We start from the raw sequence: 15,139 nt of genomic DNA, 5'->3' as shown, positions 1-15,139 counted from the left end.
AAAAAACTAACTAACTAATTTAATAGCATAGACAGAGCTGCATCCCAAAAAAACTGATGGAATTTTTGATAGCTGGGAAACTAGTACTTCCATCGACGAAAAACAGACAGCAACAGTTAACAGTGTCGTACGCACTGTCAAATTGTTTAAAAAGTACTTTATCAATGCACTATCATATATAACTGATATATGTTTGCCACGCCATTCTTTCAAAGATTTGGTGTTTCACGTCTGTCAAAAATCCCATCCGTTTCACTGGTCTGTGCTCTGTGACAATTTCTCTCTGCTATACAAATATACTGAAAGTATTCGATAAATATACTATAGCAATCGGCGGAGCAGGCATTTCAGTATTTCGACATTGTGGCAACCCTAATTTGAAATGGAAATGGGATTTTGAAATAAAAAATTAAAAAGAATAAATAAGGGGTTATACAAATAAAATGTTGTGAATATCTCACTGAGATCGAAGAATAAAGTGAATGTTAAAACTGAATCATTTATTTTCATAAAAGCAAGCCTTGTAAGAAAACTTCCCCCAATTAGGTTTAATAAGAATTTTATTAGTATATTAAAAGTCATATGGTGTTATTATAGTTTACTTGAAAGTATTTCGTAATAAGCATACATCTCAGCCATATTCCTTTTTTCTCAAATATTTTTAATTTGTTTACCATCGCCGTTAGTTTATGCATATTAAATGTTGAGTTTAACATAGTAGGAAAATTAAAAACGTTTCATTAGTAGGCTTTTGATTTGCGAAAACTTGTAAAGTACACAATTAGTTTGCTTATTCAATATATAAATAACAGGGCTAGAAATGAACAGATGAAACAAGGTTATTTACAGATTTCAGTAATATGCGACTTTGATTTTGGATTGGGTTTTGGGTGGTGTGAGGTGGCTATTTTATTACCATTTAGTTAGAGTGCATTTTGCTAATTTCCTACATCTTTTTGCATCCTGTGCAAGTTGTATTTACACAAAATGTATTTTTCATATTTTTATTAGGGCTTTTATGTTTAAATAGTTTATATTATTTAAATGTAATGATTGCTTTCAACTTATATACTGTATGCATGTGTGTATTCCATATTGATCCATCATCAAGGGAAATTTGAGGACTTCCAAATCCCAAAGTTTGGTCACAAATCTTTTGGAATCGAGTTCGCTCACATTGGCTGGAATTGCGATATATCCTTTGTCTTTTGTGTGTGTGTGTTTATGATACTACTAGACTACTTTTTGCTAATAACATTGAATCGTAAACCTCAAATATATCCATATGCATACGTTCGATTAGTATTTCTGTAGTTCGCTTATTATTCAACAGAGATAAATAACAACTTTGCTTTGGGTTGAAGGTCTGCAGCCTGTGTTACAGCAACTATCGCTAGGTTAATCAGGACTTTGTACAGATTTTTGAGAGAGGTCGCTATATATATACGATATATATGCGCATCGCTTTGAGCGTTCAATATTGATATACATTAACATACATGTTTGTTCAATAATATTTACTTCCACATAATAGATATTCTGGCGCTATGTTTATCCCATTAATGTTTAGGAGTAGATTATTCTGCTGTGTACGTCTGTTCTGTTTCTGCTTCTGTTTGTGTTTGTTTTTAATTTGTGGTACTGGTAGTAGACGCGGTATGCCGCCTCCCACCGCTATACACATCCGCACCACTGGTTCGTACATTTATCGACTACCTTAATAAAGCTATGATCCCAATTTCAGCTGATAATTTGGTACCTTACTGCTAAGCACTTTTACCACTGCCCTTTGACGCTGTCCCTCGCTTTCGCTGCTTTCGCTACTTTCGCTGCTTTCTCCTCATTTCCGGTTGTGTTTCGCATTTCCTGACCGGTGGTAAAGAGCAGTGGTAAATCTTAAAAGAATGGTCCCGCTATCAGACATTTTGAAAAACGTTTGAAAACATTTCAAGTTGGTTAAAGAATAGAAAACCGAAACGAAAAGAAATCAAATCCTCCTGCGACTCAAGCCCTCCTCATCCTCCGCCCACTTTCGTCCCTCGCTCGCGTATAAAAATAAATATGTTTGTAGAAACGTGACTATTATATCCTTAACAATACATACTAAATATCCTTTCGTGTAGGTAGCTATGTGCATTTGTAGAGTGGAAAGTTATAGAAATCCTTTGCCTTCGTTTTGGTTTTTGTTTTTTTTGGGAAAGTCTGTTAGGGGCTAGTAGAGAGAGATAGAGTATATACAAGTCGTACAGCTAGTTGTCAGGTATTTTTTGGTTTGGTTTTTAGTTAGGTACTTAATATCTAGACAGCTCGAGACGAGTCTGTCGTCCCTTCGCGAAAACCACTCCTAATTTGAGCAATTCGAATGCTTGGTAAATGCAAACACACAGAAATAAAGCACATAAATAATAAAGGGAAACGGTTACAAAAATATATGTATTTAATTAGAACGAAATAGCATACATCGAACTTATAGAAATCATATAATAAATTCCACATTTGACTAAAACTAATAAAAGACAAGTACAACTCAAGTCTAGGTATAAATGCTCGCAACGAACCAACAAATTCACAACAAATTTCAGTTGAACTCTTCGCTATTTACATCTAATCGCTTTTTGTCTGTTTGTATTTGTGCTTGGCCCTAATATTTCCTTATATTTTGTTTTCCGCTTGCAACAACAAAGTATACAGTATTTATACATATACATATATATATATATATCGATATTAATGTTCCGCAACTAAGCCTATATAGATGATGTACGTTAGTCTAACTCTACCACAATTCACATAGAGAGCGCATCAGAAGCGGTTTGTAATTAATATTCTAGGCTGCTTCTAAGCTTAGTAAACGTTATTCTTGGAACCGTCCCTCAGTTCCTTTCAGTGTACCAATCCGTAATCGTTCCGAAATTTCCTTCTGTATTTTGTTTTCTGTTTTTCCGTTTCCGTGCTGCTGCCGCCCGGCAGGTGGCGTCGAGGCCAGCTTAGGCGGCAGCGCCATCTGCCGGCTCCGCAGCCGCCTCAGTTTGCTCGCCATCGGCCGTTTCCGTTTCCGCCGCAGCCGGCTTGTTTTCCTCCTCTTCCGCCGCCTCTTTTGCCGCGGCTGCAGCTTCCTCCGCAGCGGTGGCCAGCGCTCGGGCCTCGGCATCTGCAAATGGAGATATTCATTAGGAATTTGTCACTCTATATAATAAATGATATATCAATATTTTAAGGAATTTAAAAGTAAAAAAAATACTTCCACTACCCAAAGAATGTTTGAGGCCAAACATTTAACACTACGAATATTAGTTCTTAGCCAAATTTAAGTTAAATTAAATATTTGTGCCAATATTTTTAGGGTAGTTCATTTCATATATTCAGTTGCACAAATATTATCTTTAGACCAACACCATCTTTTATATTTAAAAAAAGCAGATACAAATTTTGAAATCAAGGAAATTTTAGTGGGATAAAAAAACCGACTAAAAAAAGTTAAATTAAGAACAAGAAATTTTTATTTTGTTGATTTACGGAAATCGTCAGTATACTTATGTATATAAACCATTATAAATAATATCATGTTAGATAAGCTTAACATGGATATTTGCTTTAAAATTTATGATTTAATATGCCGGGATCCTCCGGAAAAATAAATTAACTTTTTAAATTAAGAAAGGAATTTTTTTTTTATAAATAATTTAAATTAAAAAATAGTCGGTAAAACTAAAAGTAGCCATACAAATTTATTGATTTTTAATTGCATATTAAATTAATTTTAACTTTTAAAGGAACGATTCGAAGAAATATTTATGAAATATTCCGTTGTTTTAAACATTTGTTTATTACTAAATGTAATAAATGTATAATAATTTGTAGTGTTTGTGCTTTGGACCAATGTGTTGTAACTGTAGATATTTTTGGGTTATTTTGGACATCTGGGATTCCTAAATCCTTAAAAAATAAATGTTCTCAACAAATTTGAACTGCTTTTCGAGGAAGTTTTTTCTATCTTTTCAGCAACATAAGGGACAGCTTACAAATCCCGTTCTTGCTTTCCAGTAACTACCCGCGAAAGCCTTTAATTGTTCATTTAAGACTTACTTTAGTTTGTAATAGGATTGAGTTTGTCTTGATATGGGAGGGGGTCTTGATTCGCCTAATGACCGCTCTTTCGGCGCCGGTCCATAAGCTCTGCGTAAGAAGGTTTATTCATGAATTATAAACGCGCATTGGCAGACGAGAGATCAAAGCGAAGGACAGGTCAAACTCAATTAGCACTGTTAATGTGACTACAAAAAGAGGCCTAGTCGGCTGGCAATTAATATGATAATCAAAGAAGCACTGCTCTTAAGGTAACGACAAATTTAATAATTTCGGGGAAGAGGAAAACATCTGTGATCTTTAGGGTTTAACAAAGTTTCTTTGAGTTGGAAACGTTTCTTAAAAGCAATGGATATCCTAAAATTTCTGGTATTTTTCGTTTTGTCGTTGCTTAATTTAACTGGAAGACCTCTTTACATTAATTAATTAATAATACATAAATTATTCTAAAAAAAAATTAAAAATAATTTTGAAAATGGTTGAGTTTAAAATATATATTAGAATGAAACATAATCGCACACTCTTTTAAATATTCAAATATTAGTTTGCGTTTTAAAAAATTATTTAAAGTTAATGAAATTTACGTATGAAATATTACGTATATATAAAAAATATATAGTTATATTTATTAACGACAATAAATAAATTTATTTCAATTTATTTTAAAATTAAATAAAATATTTAATGAAAATGATTAAATATTTTATATGGTTACTTTATAAAGGAATACTTTAAATACTTTACTGAGATAACTAACCATATTTTTTAAACTTAGGGTATAACTTTTTAGTTTCAGAAATATATTTCATAAATTCTAAATTTCAGAAATGCATTTCTTGAGCACAGAAATGTAACCTTAAAAATTGTATATTTGATTTTTGGCCAGATTTATATCGAAATTAAGTGTGAAGACCTACCTTTGACCGCCTGCTCCTTCCATATCCGCTTGTTCTCGACCAGGCAGGTGAGCCAGGGCTTGGGTATGTTGAACTTGGAGCCGGTGGAGCCGGTGGCGCTCTTGCGGGCGAGGAACTCGGCGGTGGGCTTGACTTCGGTGCGTTCGCGCGGCTTGTCCATGCTGGGTGTGATGCCGGAGGGGGGGATCACGACGGAGGAGGTGGTGGGCTCGTGCTCCACCAAAGTGGAGGGCTTGCCCTTGTTCATCGGCGCAATGGGGGCCAGGATCAGCTCCAGCATGTCGGACATGACGCCCATGCTGGGCTCCACGATGAAGTCGATGAAGCAGATCTGCGACTCGGCCACCAGCGTGTTGTTGCGATCGCACAGGGGACTGAAGGGCAGGCCCAGCTCCTTCTCGAGGTCACCCTGGCGGAAGAACTCCTCCAGCAGGAGCATCGTCCAGCGATGGTGGACTCCCCACTGCTTGGCCGGATGCGAGATGTCGCAGCAGTGGAGGACCAGCGAGAGCACCTTCTGCTTGTCAATCGTCGCCTCCTGGAGGGTCAGCAGCTGGCGCATGGCCTTCATCTGCTGGAAGTGGTTGGTCATGTCGGTGCCCAAAACCATTTCGATGACGAGGCCGCGCAGCTCGCGGAACTCCTCGCGCGACAAATGCGACAGGATGTTGCAGTCGTCCTCCCGCAGCAGCCGGAAACTGGCGCTGGCATGGTGGTTCTCCAGCACCGCCCGGTCGTTGTAGAGCAGCGCCGTCTCCGATCCGGACATCACGTGGAAGTTGTTGGTGGTGCCCGTGTGCTCGTAGTCGTGCAGCAGGGCGGCCAGCAGCGAGGCGAAGATCTCCAGGTCCGTCAGCCAGTTCATCAGGCCCGTGTTGCACAGGCAGTAGTGGATCGTCTGCATCACGTCCACCGCGTGCAGGTTGTTGTGGTACGGGTTCCGGTACCGGCAGTAGCCCTCCTCCACGCGGTGCAGGAACGCCTCCAGCGTCCCCGGCGCTATCTTGAACTTGTGGATCGACCCGTAGCGGTTGAACAGCTCGTAGGCCACGTACTTCACCACCTGCCCGCTGGTCGCCTCCGTCAGCGCGAACACGTCGAATGTCCAGTCGTCCAGGTTCTGGGGGGGAATTGGAGGAATAGTTGTTAGCGAGGTTCGGAAAAAGATCTGATAACTTTGGGACAAATTTTCTAAAGGTTACATTAAACTATCATTTCCTGTTAAGTGGGATTTACTATTTTAAAGAATTTTTATTTGAAAAGGATAAAATTATTTTTTAAAATTTTTTCTCAGTAAATGAAGAACACTTTTCCTAAAAGCCTTCAAATTTTTTTCCTTATTTGTACTATTATTTTAGTCAGGAGTTCGTAACTTAGATAAGAAGTTGTTGATCAATTATCAAAGTATTATATATATATGTATATTCTACGATGTATATTTGTCTGGGCTTACGTAAGCTAGTCTTTTGGTTTGATGTCACTGAACAAAACTTTTTCAAAAATCTGAAAGCACGATGATATGTATACCTTCCATAGAAGCAATCGGAAAATGAATATCCGATTTTATCGTTTATTTGGCTTAATATAGTCAGAAAATAAACACACAAATAATAAATACATTAACGTTACTCAAATTTATTGAAAACAATCTTTTTCGAATGCTGAATTGACATTTAAAATTCTCAAATCAAAATACGAGTTTATCTTGAGTTTAATATTTGTACACCCTTGAAGAAAATATAATAAAATTGGTCAGAAGTTTGTAATGCAGTGCAGGAAATATTTTCGATCTATATAATTATTCAGCATGACTAGATGAATTGATATAGCCATTTCAGTTTGTACGTCGGGTTCTATACCGTTTGCGAGCTGGTTTTAAATGCTAGATTTAAAACTTTCGCAATTGTATTTTTTTATGTGTGCGCAGATTTTATGTGTAACCTGATAATGTTAGTGAAAATCGTGCCGATCGAACGACTATATCCTATAGCTGCCCTAGGAACTATAAGGTCAACATTGTTTTGAGGTTTTTTTTTTAGTGTTTAAACCCTATTCCGTCAGTTCTGATCAAAATCGGTTGCCTATGTATGTCCTATAGCTTCTATATATGTCTCACACTAACCATACGATTATATGTCGATATTTCGCGCAGGTTAAAAGATAGATTCTTGGGGCATTCCAAATTGTAATTGGCGCTTTCCTTTTGGTAAAAAGGCGACAATTTGTTTTTATTTTTGAAAAAACTGCAAGGCTATTAAGGGTTCGGCTTGCCGAAGCTAGCTTCCGTATTTCTTATTTATTATATTTAAGTATTTATTCGAAAATTTTCTTTATTATATTTAAGTACTTATTCGATAATTTGAATAGGGGTTTTTTGTTTTCTAGGAGCACTCACCTTGAGCAGCCTGACCACGTCCGGTGGGAAGGCCGTGAGGGCCGAGCTGGAGACGCGGCGGTACATGCGGTCCACGAAGATGCCGGCCCGGATGGCGTGGGCCACCGATCGGAACTTGGGCTTCTCGTCGCTCTTGCGCCGGCTGGTGGCCATCTGGCGGGTGAAGGTCGAGGCCAGCCACTCGCGCACCTCCGGCGGCACTGCATCCGGCTGCACCTCCGACAGCTCATCGTCCTCGTCCGCCAGGCGCCTGTGCGAAGGGGGTGCGGGGGTTCCGGGGGGGAAGAGAAGCCGTTCGTTAGTTCGATTGCATTGGGATCCTTTTACGGGTTAATCGGTTACCAAAACAATACTCAATAAAGGTACAAAACTAAACCGAATCTTTAATTGGTTATCTGCTTTCGAGTTCGGCAAGCTAATGTTAAATTCAACTCAAATGAAAGCCAAGTGGAAACAATAAAATATAATTCGAACAGAAAGTTTTAAGTTTTTGTGTGGGTTACAATTTTGCACGGAAAAAGGAAAGTTTTCTTTTCGGGGTAGAAACAAAGTTTAGTTTTTGTATACAAGTTTAATTAGTGAGCGAGGAAAATAAGTAGTTCTTTGGTTAAAGTAACATTTACGGATACAGATAGGTGGTACGTATACATTTATTTGCATTAGCTACTTAACATCTCAAAAAGTTTTCAGGGGCGGTTGGGGGAGTGGTTTGGTGTTTTTGGGGGGGGGGGAAAAAGGAGAGGGGGTGGTGCAAAAGTTGCTACTATGCAAAAAGCTGACAAAGGCAGGCAGAGTGCAGCATGCTTCGTGTGGCATGTGGGGCGCTGGTGGGCGGGTGTTCTTGTGTGTGTGTGTTATGGGCGTGGTCGTGGCGACTCAACGGATTTTCTTAATTGCATGCCAAGTATCTGTGCATTTTATGTGCAACATCAAAAACGAGAACAGCAACAGCAACAGCAACAGACAAGACTTCGTGCTGAGGGCGACAAGTTTCACTTGCCAAAGTCGCATCTTGCTTACAAAGGGATTCTACACTTCCTAATTGGCTCGTACACATTTATGTACCTGCCCACGCACTGTCAGTAACATCTCATATAATTGGCCTATGCGGAAAGTGCCCCTCCTTTATCAGAGTCCCAATCAATGCATTCCCATAGAAACAAGGATTTCCCTCCCATTTTCATGCACCCATCTCGAATTCCTTAAAATTAGTTGAAAACAAAGATACTGGATACAGCTCAAACTTTTTGAAAAGAATATTGATAAGCTTATTTTGGCTAAGACATGATATAATTATTTTTAAAAATAAATTGACGTATTTTGTAATACCATTTTTATGAGTAAAAATCACACTAACCGTCTAACTAAATTGATATATTGCGATTGTGCTATATATGCTGCAGAGTATATTAATCTTTAAGCACACTAACCCTTAAAATAAATATATATATATATATATAAAAGCAAACATATATATCTCATTTTTTTAATTTATTCAAAAAGTTAGTTTATCCAATTTAATAGTGGTGTAATAAATATTATTAATATTATTTAATTGGAAATAACCTGAAATTCCGCCCATCTTTGAATAAATAGGATATAATGGTCGGTAATATGTATTTACAATTTTGTATCCCTCCAAGTTGTCAATGTTTTTTAGTTAAGAATATAAGATGTCGAAAATTGTGAAAAATTTATATTTAAATTTCAAACGAAGATGACATTTTTCTTGGAAAGCCATTTTCCTCTCATTACTTGCCATTTTCTTTTTAGCCGAAGCTTCAAAGCACTTAAGCACTCCTTAGAAACTGAAACTCTCAGATAGAGTGAGACAGGCGCTGAGTGAGAGGGAGGGAGATAGGAAAACCGACTGTCTGAAGCGCTTTTGACTTAAGAAAATTAGCGTAGGATTCAATTATGGTTAATTAGACAAATTAGAGCTCAGTCTGCGGCCCAAACATCATCCTCCTCTCACAACTTATCTTTAGTGTTGGTAGACGATTCCAGGCCAAGATGTTCGAGTAGCTCTTGGATTAGTGGGTTGACATGAGATGACACCACCCATCGAAGTGGGTTATCTAAGCCACAACATTAATGCCGAAGCTAAGTAGTTAGCGGTGAGTTTAAGTGGGCACGATTTTCAAGAAGAAGTCAGTAATAGTTGATGTCATGAGTCATCATATCATAAGTAATGAGGGATGTTTTCTTAGAAATTCATTTATATTAGCAACATTTAAATTGTTAAGGTGATAATTACATTATTTACTTTAAAAATCATATTCTCATATTCTTTATAATTCGAAATTATTTGTTTTGTTTCGTTGAATGGCAACAATAAGTACTGGAGATTGTAAAATTCATGGTTGGTTTTTTCAAGTTATAAAATGAGTTTACCATATAAGTTTGGATGGTTCTTAAAAAAAACTTTACCCTCAAAAAATGTGTTCCAAAACAAACCAATTTTATTATAAGTTTTTGGCGTTGCGCAAAAGTTTCAAAGTTTTTATAAAAATTACTCATACGACACGTGACGTCAGTTAAATGTCTTTGATCAACGGCAACTGTGCGTATGCGTGATAAAGTTCTAGTCCAATTCGCATTTCTTAAAAATGTTTCTGGTATGCTTTTAAATTAGATCAAAAAACACATTGTAAATAATGTTATAGATAGTTTTAAAGAGGTCTCCCACTCATTTGTATCAATAATATTTATAATTAGTTATTTATCTCAGCATCGCATTCACATTTTTAAATCTTTCACAAATTTAGTATTTTTCGCTTTGAGTCCCCTCTTCCTGATCCAATATTCTCCTACTAAACTCCCAAAAATGGGGTTCCTCCCCATCCATCATCACTGTTCTTGCATAACACTCCCTATAAACTGTGGCGACAGTTTGTCATGTGGATTTATTTTCTGTGCATTTCCTACCAAGTGTTGCGGTTGGGATGTTTATTTTGCAGCAAGATAATTCACCGGGCTTTGCATTGTTCTACTGGTTGGGTTTGGTTTGCTTGGGCTGTGTTGGTTTTTGGTTTTTGCAGTAGATTTATTCTGAATTTAATACCATTCGCTCAGCATGGCATGCTCCGCTTCAGAGACACAAAACATTTTCGGTTTCAAGGGAACACTTTAAAGTCTGGCTATGGCAATCGCACCTTTTCTTCTTCTCCTGCGTCTCCTTGGCGCGATACTGAATTATGAACTGAATCAGCTCGACGGTGATGACGCTTTGCCGGCTGCTTTCACGCCGCAGACGACTCATGGCGCGAACGGCGACGACGACCACGATGGTAATGACGGTCAGCCGGCTGGAGCGGCTCGTCGATGGCTCCTCAGGCAGTGGCACTCCGGCTGGCTCAGATACAACACCCTCCGCACGGCCACCCGGTTGGGACATGGAGGAGTCCAGGTGGAGGTTGACTTTGCGGCAATGTCGTGCCCGCTTTTTGGCACTCGAAATTAATACATTAACACATCACTCCGGGGGCAGGGGCTTTGAATTTGGGGTCTCCTCTTCACTACCCCGTCCACACTTCACTTTCGTAATTAGCTGGCCGAGCAAAATGCGCTTTTAATGACGGGACAACAACCAATATTTGTGCAGCACTTTTTTCCTTTTTTCCTGTTTTATTTTTTTATTTTCTGGGGTCTACGGAACGGAATTCTTTCTTGTCGCCGCTCGTTGCCCGACTTTTGTGTACTTGGTCCGCCGCGAGTTAAGTTTAAACTGAATTGCTCTGGAGCGGCGCAAAGCAGCAGCGAAAAAACCCGCAAACGGTTGGCAAAATTCTGCCAGAAGAAGCCAATCCGGACCCAGTTGCGTGCCCACCGGAGTCCGGAGAGTCCTGGCAAGGCAGGATTGCGTGCACAGGACTCGGCACACGCCAACTGCAGGAGGAAGAAATGTAAGGCCGGCAGAAAATGGAAAACTTTGAGAAAACTGTGCTAGGTGGCCCATATCAATTATGTCAGCAGTAAGACATCGCCGAGTCATGCCAGGCCCAACAGAACTATTATGTACCAAAATGCCAGTCACTGAGAGAATGGTTTTTTTTTTCACTTTTAAGGCATTTGAATAAATGTGTACTTATTTACTTTCTAATATCATTTCTTTACTTTTAGAGGAAGGTTGCAAATTGCTTTGCAAATCACAGGACATTTTGAGGTCTAGAAGTAAGGTAGGATAAAAGTATTTAAGTCCATACTTCAAGGATACTTTTAAAAGAGATATTTTCTGATTTTTATGTTTGTAGTATTTGGAAGTTATGCCTTTGCCTTTTGAAAACTAAAACCTTAGGCAGACAAGTTTCTATGTTTATTTTTCAACTTCTTCCTATTCCATTTTCCATAAAACTAAGATTTTTAAACTTATTTTTAAAAGTTCTCATTATTTCCTTATTTCTAAAATAAACTTGTTCCTTCCCATTTTTCTTTCAGCGTATTCCCAAGCTGGATCTAGTCCACTCGTGCACATACACCCTTGTATATTTTTACTATTTCCCACAAAACAATTACACAAAATGCTAAAAGGCATCTACCAAACAATACCAACAAAGTGGCAGTAAGGTGAAGAAGACCAGCTTTGGCTGTAATAACCAGCAGAAGTAGAGGGAATTACCGGAGCCTGATAAACACGACAACGTCACGAATTCATTTAACCAGAATTCGAGGCAACCGGCAAAAGTATCTGTAACTGAAAGTAACTTCCTTCTGGGTCCTTGGCGTTTGCCTTTTGTTTAATGACTTGCCACGACCCCTCTTTTCCACTAGGATTTCAATGGGGAAGGGTTCAAGGAGGTTTGCGTTTGCGTTTGGGTTTGGGTGGTAGGCCGCCATAAAAAGAGGTCCAATCCAATACCAACAAGCCAACCCCACTTTCTCCGGTTCTTTTACCAATTGCATTCCATTCGTGCGCGCTTCTCTTATTTTCTTTTGATTCAATTTTCATTTCTCTGGCGTGCGGCAAATTGCGTGCTACGGCGTTTGCTGAAATAAATTGCATCAGTTATTGGCACATTTGCATGATTTCTCTATAAGCATTCCTCTGCTTTCTCCCCCGTTTCCCTTATGATATGCAGTTGGCCAGCACGCGAGCTTTAATCTTGAGAAAATTGCTTAAAGTCTGCAACAGGTTGCAAGTGAATTCGGATAAGTGCAGCTTGAATTGCTCTGAAAATGCCTGTAAAGTGACTTATTGTTGGTAAAAGTGTTACTTAACAAATTCACGATTATTACATTGGGACAAAAGTTAAAATACCTCATTTTGACACCTATATACTATACAAACTTTTTTTTTTAATGATTTTAACTATACAAATATATATCCTACAATTAATTGTAACGAAAGCTTCAGGAAAAGTAGGTAAATATATTGAAGAAAACTATTGAATTATTTAAGGATTATAGTTTTCATCTTGAAGCTTCAAGAAAATGTTCTCCAAATTCTTGAAAATGTCAACTAACTTTCAAACTTTCTTTGCAGGGAATTCACAACGAATTTATTTTTATACCGCTAAAATTTAATTGTAATCCCCTAAACTTCAAAGTTCCTGAAATATGTTTCTTAATGTTTTTTGGCTGCTGGTTGATTTTAAGGGTCATTTGATGACAGGAACTGGGGCAAAAACGATGCCACTATTGCCCCATAAAAGGCCAATGATAATGCGTTTCCCTGAAACCCAGCTTTTCCCAGCCCATCCACCCATTTTCCCCGGGAAGCATGCCACTTAATAGTTATGCGTGCAATTTCCTGTACTTGTGCCTCAAGCGTTTTGTCGTTGTCCCCATGATGATTTTGTGTGGCATTCTCGGTTGTCATCGCCATTGACGCCACACGGGAAATTGCTGGCAAATTGACAGCTTTGTTTTGTGCCAATGATTTTGTGTTGTCGGCGGCTTTTGAAAACTCACCCACGAAATCGGCTCACATGTCCCATTACCCGCTCCCACCCACTCCCCAATAGTTATAGAATGGGAGGGGGAGGGACAAGGACGACCGTGTAACATAACACAAAAGCCAAGAGAAGGGCGCTCATTGAAAACCTGGGAATAATGCGAGGGTTGCTTTCAATACTAAATTCAAATGAACATCAACTGTTTGAAATTATTCTGATAAAGGTAAAAGATTATTTAGAGTATTTATAAAGTCAAATGCCTTTGCTTTACAATATTTGAAATTATATTTTATTTTAATAAAAGTATCCATTTATATTAGATTTCGGTTTGCAGATTCCAAATCTGCAGTTAAACTAATTTAAATATAAATATTCTTAAAGTCAAAAATTGATTAAAATCGCAATTTTTCAATCTATGCGGTATACATTCTGAAATAAGCTCAAATCAGTTAAAACTGAAAAATTCTATATGTTTTCTCCATTTAAAACCTAGTATTCGCTTACTCTACGGACTATAAAAGGAGACTGAATATATCCTTTTTATAATGCGTTTTCATAATTATTTTGTGGCACTTCACCTCCAACCATGTTTTGAATCAACCCTCGCAATTCAACGTGTGCCCCTCGGCTTTGTGTGATTAAAGTGCGTATTCGCTTTGTATTACCAGCAAGGCGGAAGACAGGACAGGACAAGACAGGACCTAATGGCAGGACAACAGCACGGCCGAAGGTCCTTTCATTCGATGCGACTATTCTGGATACATTTCCCCACTCACTGGCCCATTCCTTCAGCACTTCGAGTTGCCGATGTGGCAGAAATTGGCAGTTAACATCATTTGTTATTGATTTTCGCATTGGGTAATATCAGCTGTGGCGTTCGTCTTCAAGGTGGGGTCGATTGTCCTGGGGCTATTTGCTTTTTTGGGTCACTCCCATTGTACCCGCCGTAAGATGATTGATGAGAGAGTCGACGGCATTTGGCCACTGTGTATACAGCCAGTGGTGTATTGTACATGGTAACCTTCAACTTGGGCCGCGGGGGATGGGTTGCTCCGTGGACGGTTGACCCAATTTTTGTACATCGACAGATGGGGGTTTGCTTCTGACTCATTTGAATATAGTTGGCAATTTTAATTGGTTTCTGCTCCTGCAGCTGCAGGTGCACCGCCGCTAACCCACTAATTATATTGCACATACATCACTTAACGAGACCTGACAATCCGCCACTCCATCCACGTTCAATCAGAGTTAATGACTATTAATGATATCGTTCCAATTACTTGCTTGCCACGCCCTCCCGCCGCTGACGCCTCCTTTGCGTGTGCTGCTGGGGCATAATTTGCAGGATTTCCCTTTAATTGTGATTTATTGAATAATTGGTATTTATTTGGTGCTCCCAACTTTTTTCACATATTTTTCACTGTTTCGCCCGATCAGCGCGATGTGTGTGCAGATTCCGAAAACGAAAACACATTAAATTTATTTCCACCTTATCGACATGAATGAAGCCGCAAAATGGCATTTAATTTGTGAATTTTCAACAATAGATATCTGCGCCGTTGATTACGACATTCACATGCGCGCATACCCATGAGCAGTTTTATATCTACCTCAAATTTTACAGAATTTGTGAAGTTTTATTATTATTTGTTTTTATCATAATTAAACAAAGCCAAAATTGCGTCAGCGAAGGCGGCAGTGATAAGATATTTTGGGTATTCTGGGTACTTTTATTTGACTTCAGTGTAAGCAGTTATGCAAATTGAATATCATTCTACAGAATTGGAGAGCTAAACACTTTCTCCTTAATTTTAAACACATTTTTAAGGAGTTTCCTTTGAGAGCTT

The 15,139-nt window shown here is 38.6% G+C and overlaps 1 protein-coding gene across 1 annotated transcript in view; it reads right to left on the bottom strand.

Moving 5' to 3' along the window:
• Window positions 1-542: 542 nt before the first annotated feature.
• Window positions 543-15,139, bottom strand: part of LOC108045834 (calcium/calmodulin-dependent 3',5'-cyclic nucleotide phosphodiesterase 1) — a 75,924-nt gene continuing 61,327 nt past the window's right edge. The window contains 3 exon segments of the mRNA XM_044460508.1: window positions 543-3,151; window positions 5,004-6,123; window positions 7,399-7,648. Of these exon segments, the coding sequence (XP_044316443.1) occupies window positions 2,988-3,151; window positions 5,004-6,123; window positions 7,399-7,648 (1,534 nt within the window). The 3' untranslated portion in view covers window positions 543-2,987.

Source organism: Drosophila rhopaloa, unplaced genomic scaffold, assembly GCF_018152115.1.
Source record: "Drosophila rhopaloa isolate 14029-0021.01 unplaced genomic scaffold, ASM1815211v1 contig_2, whole genome shotgun sequence".
NCBI lineage: Eukaryota > Metazoa > Arthropoda > Insecta > Diptera > Drosophilidae > Drosophila > Drosophila rhopaloa.
This window is presented reverse-complemented; position numbering and strand designations above follow the sequence as displayed.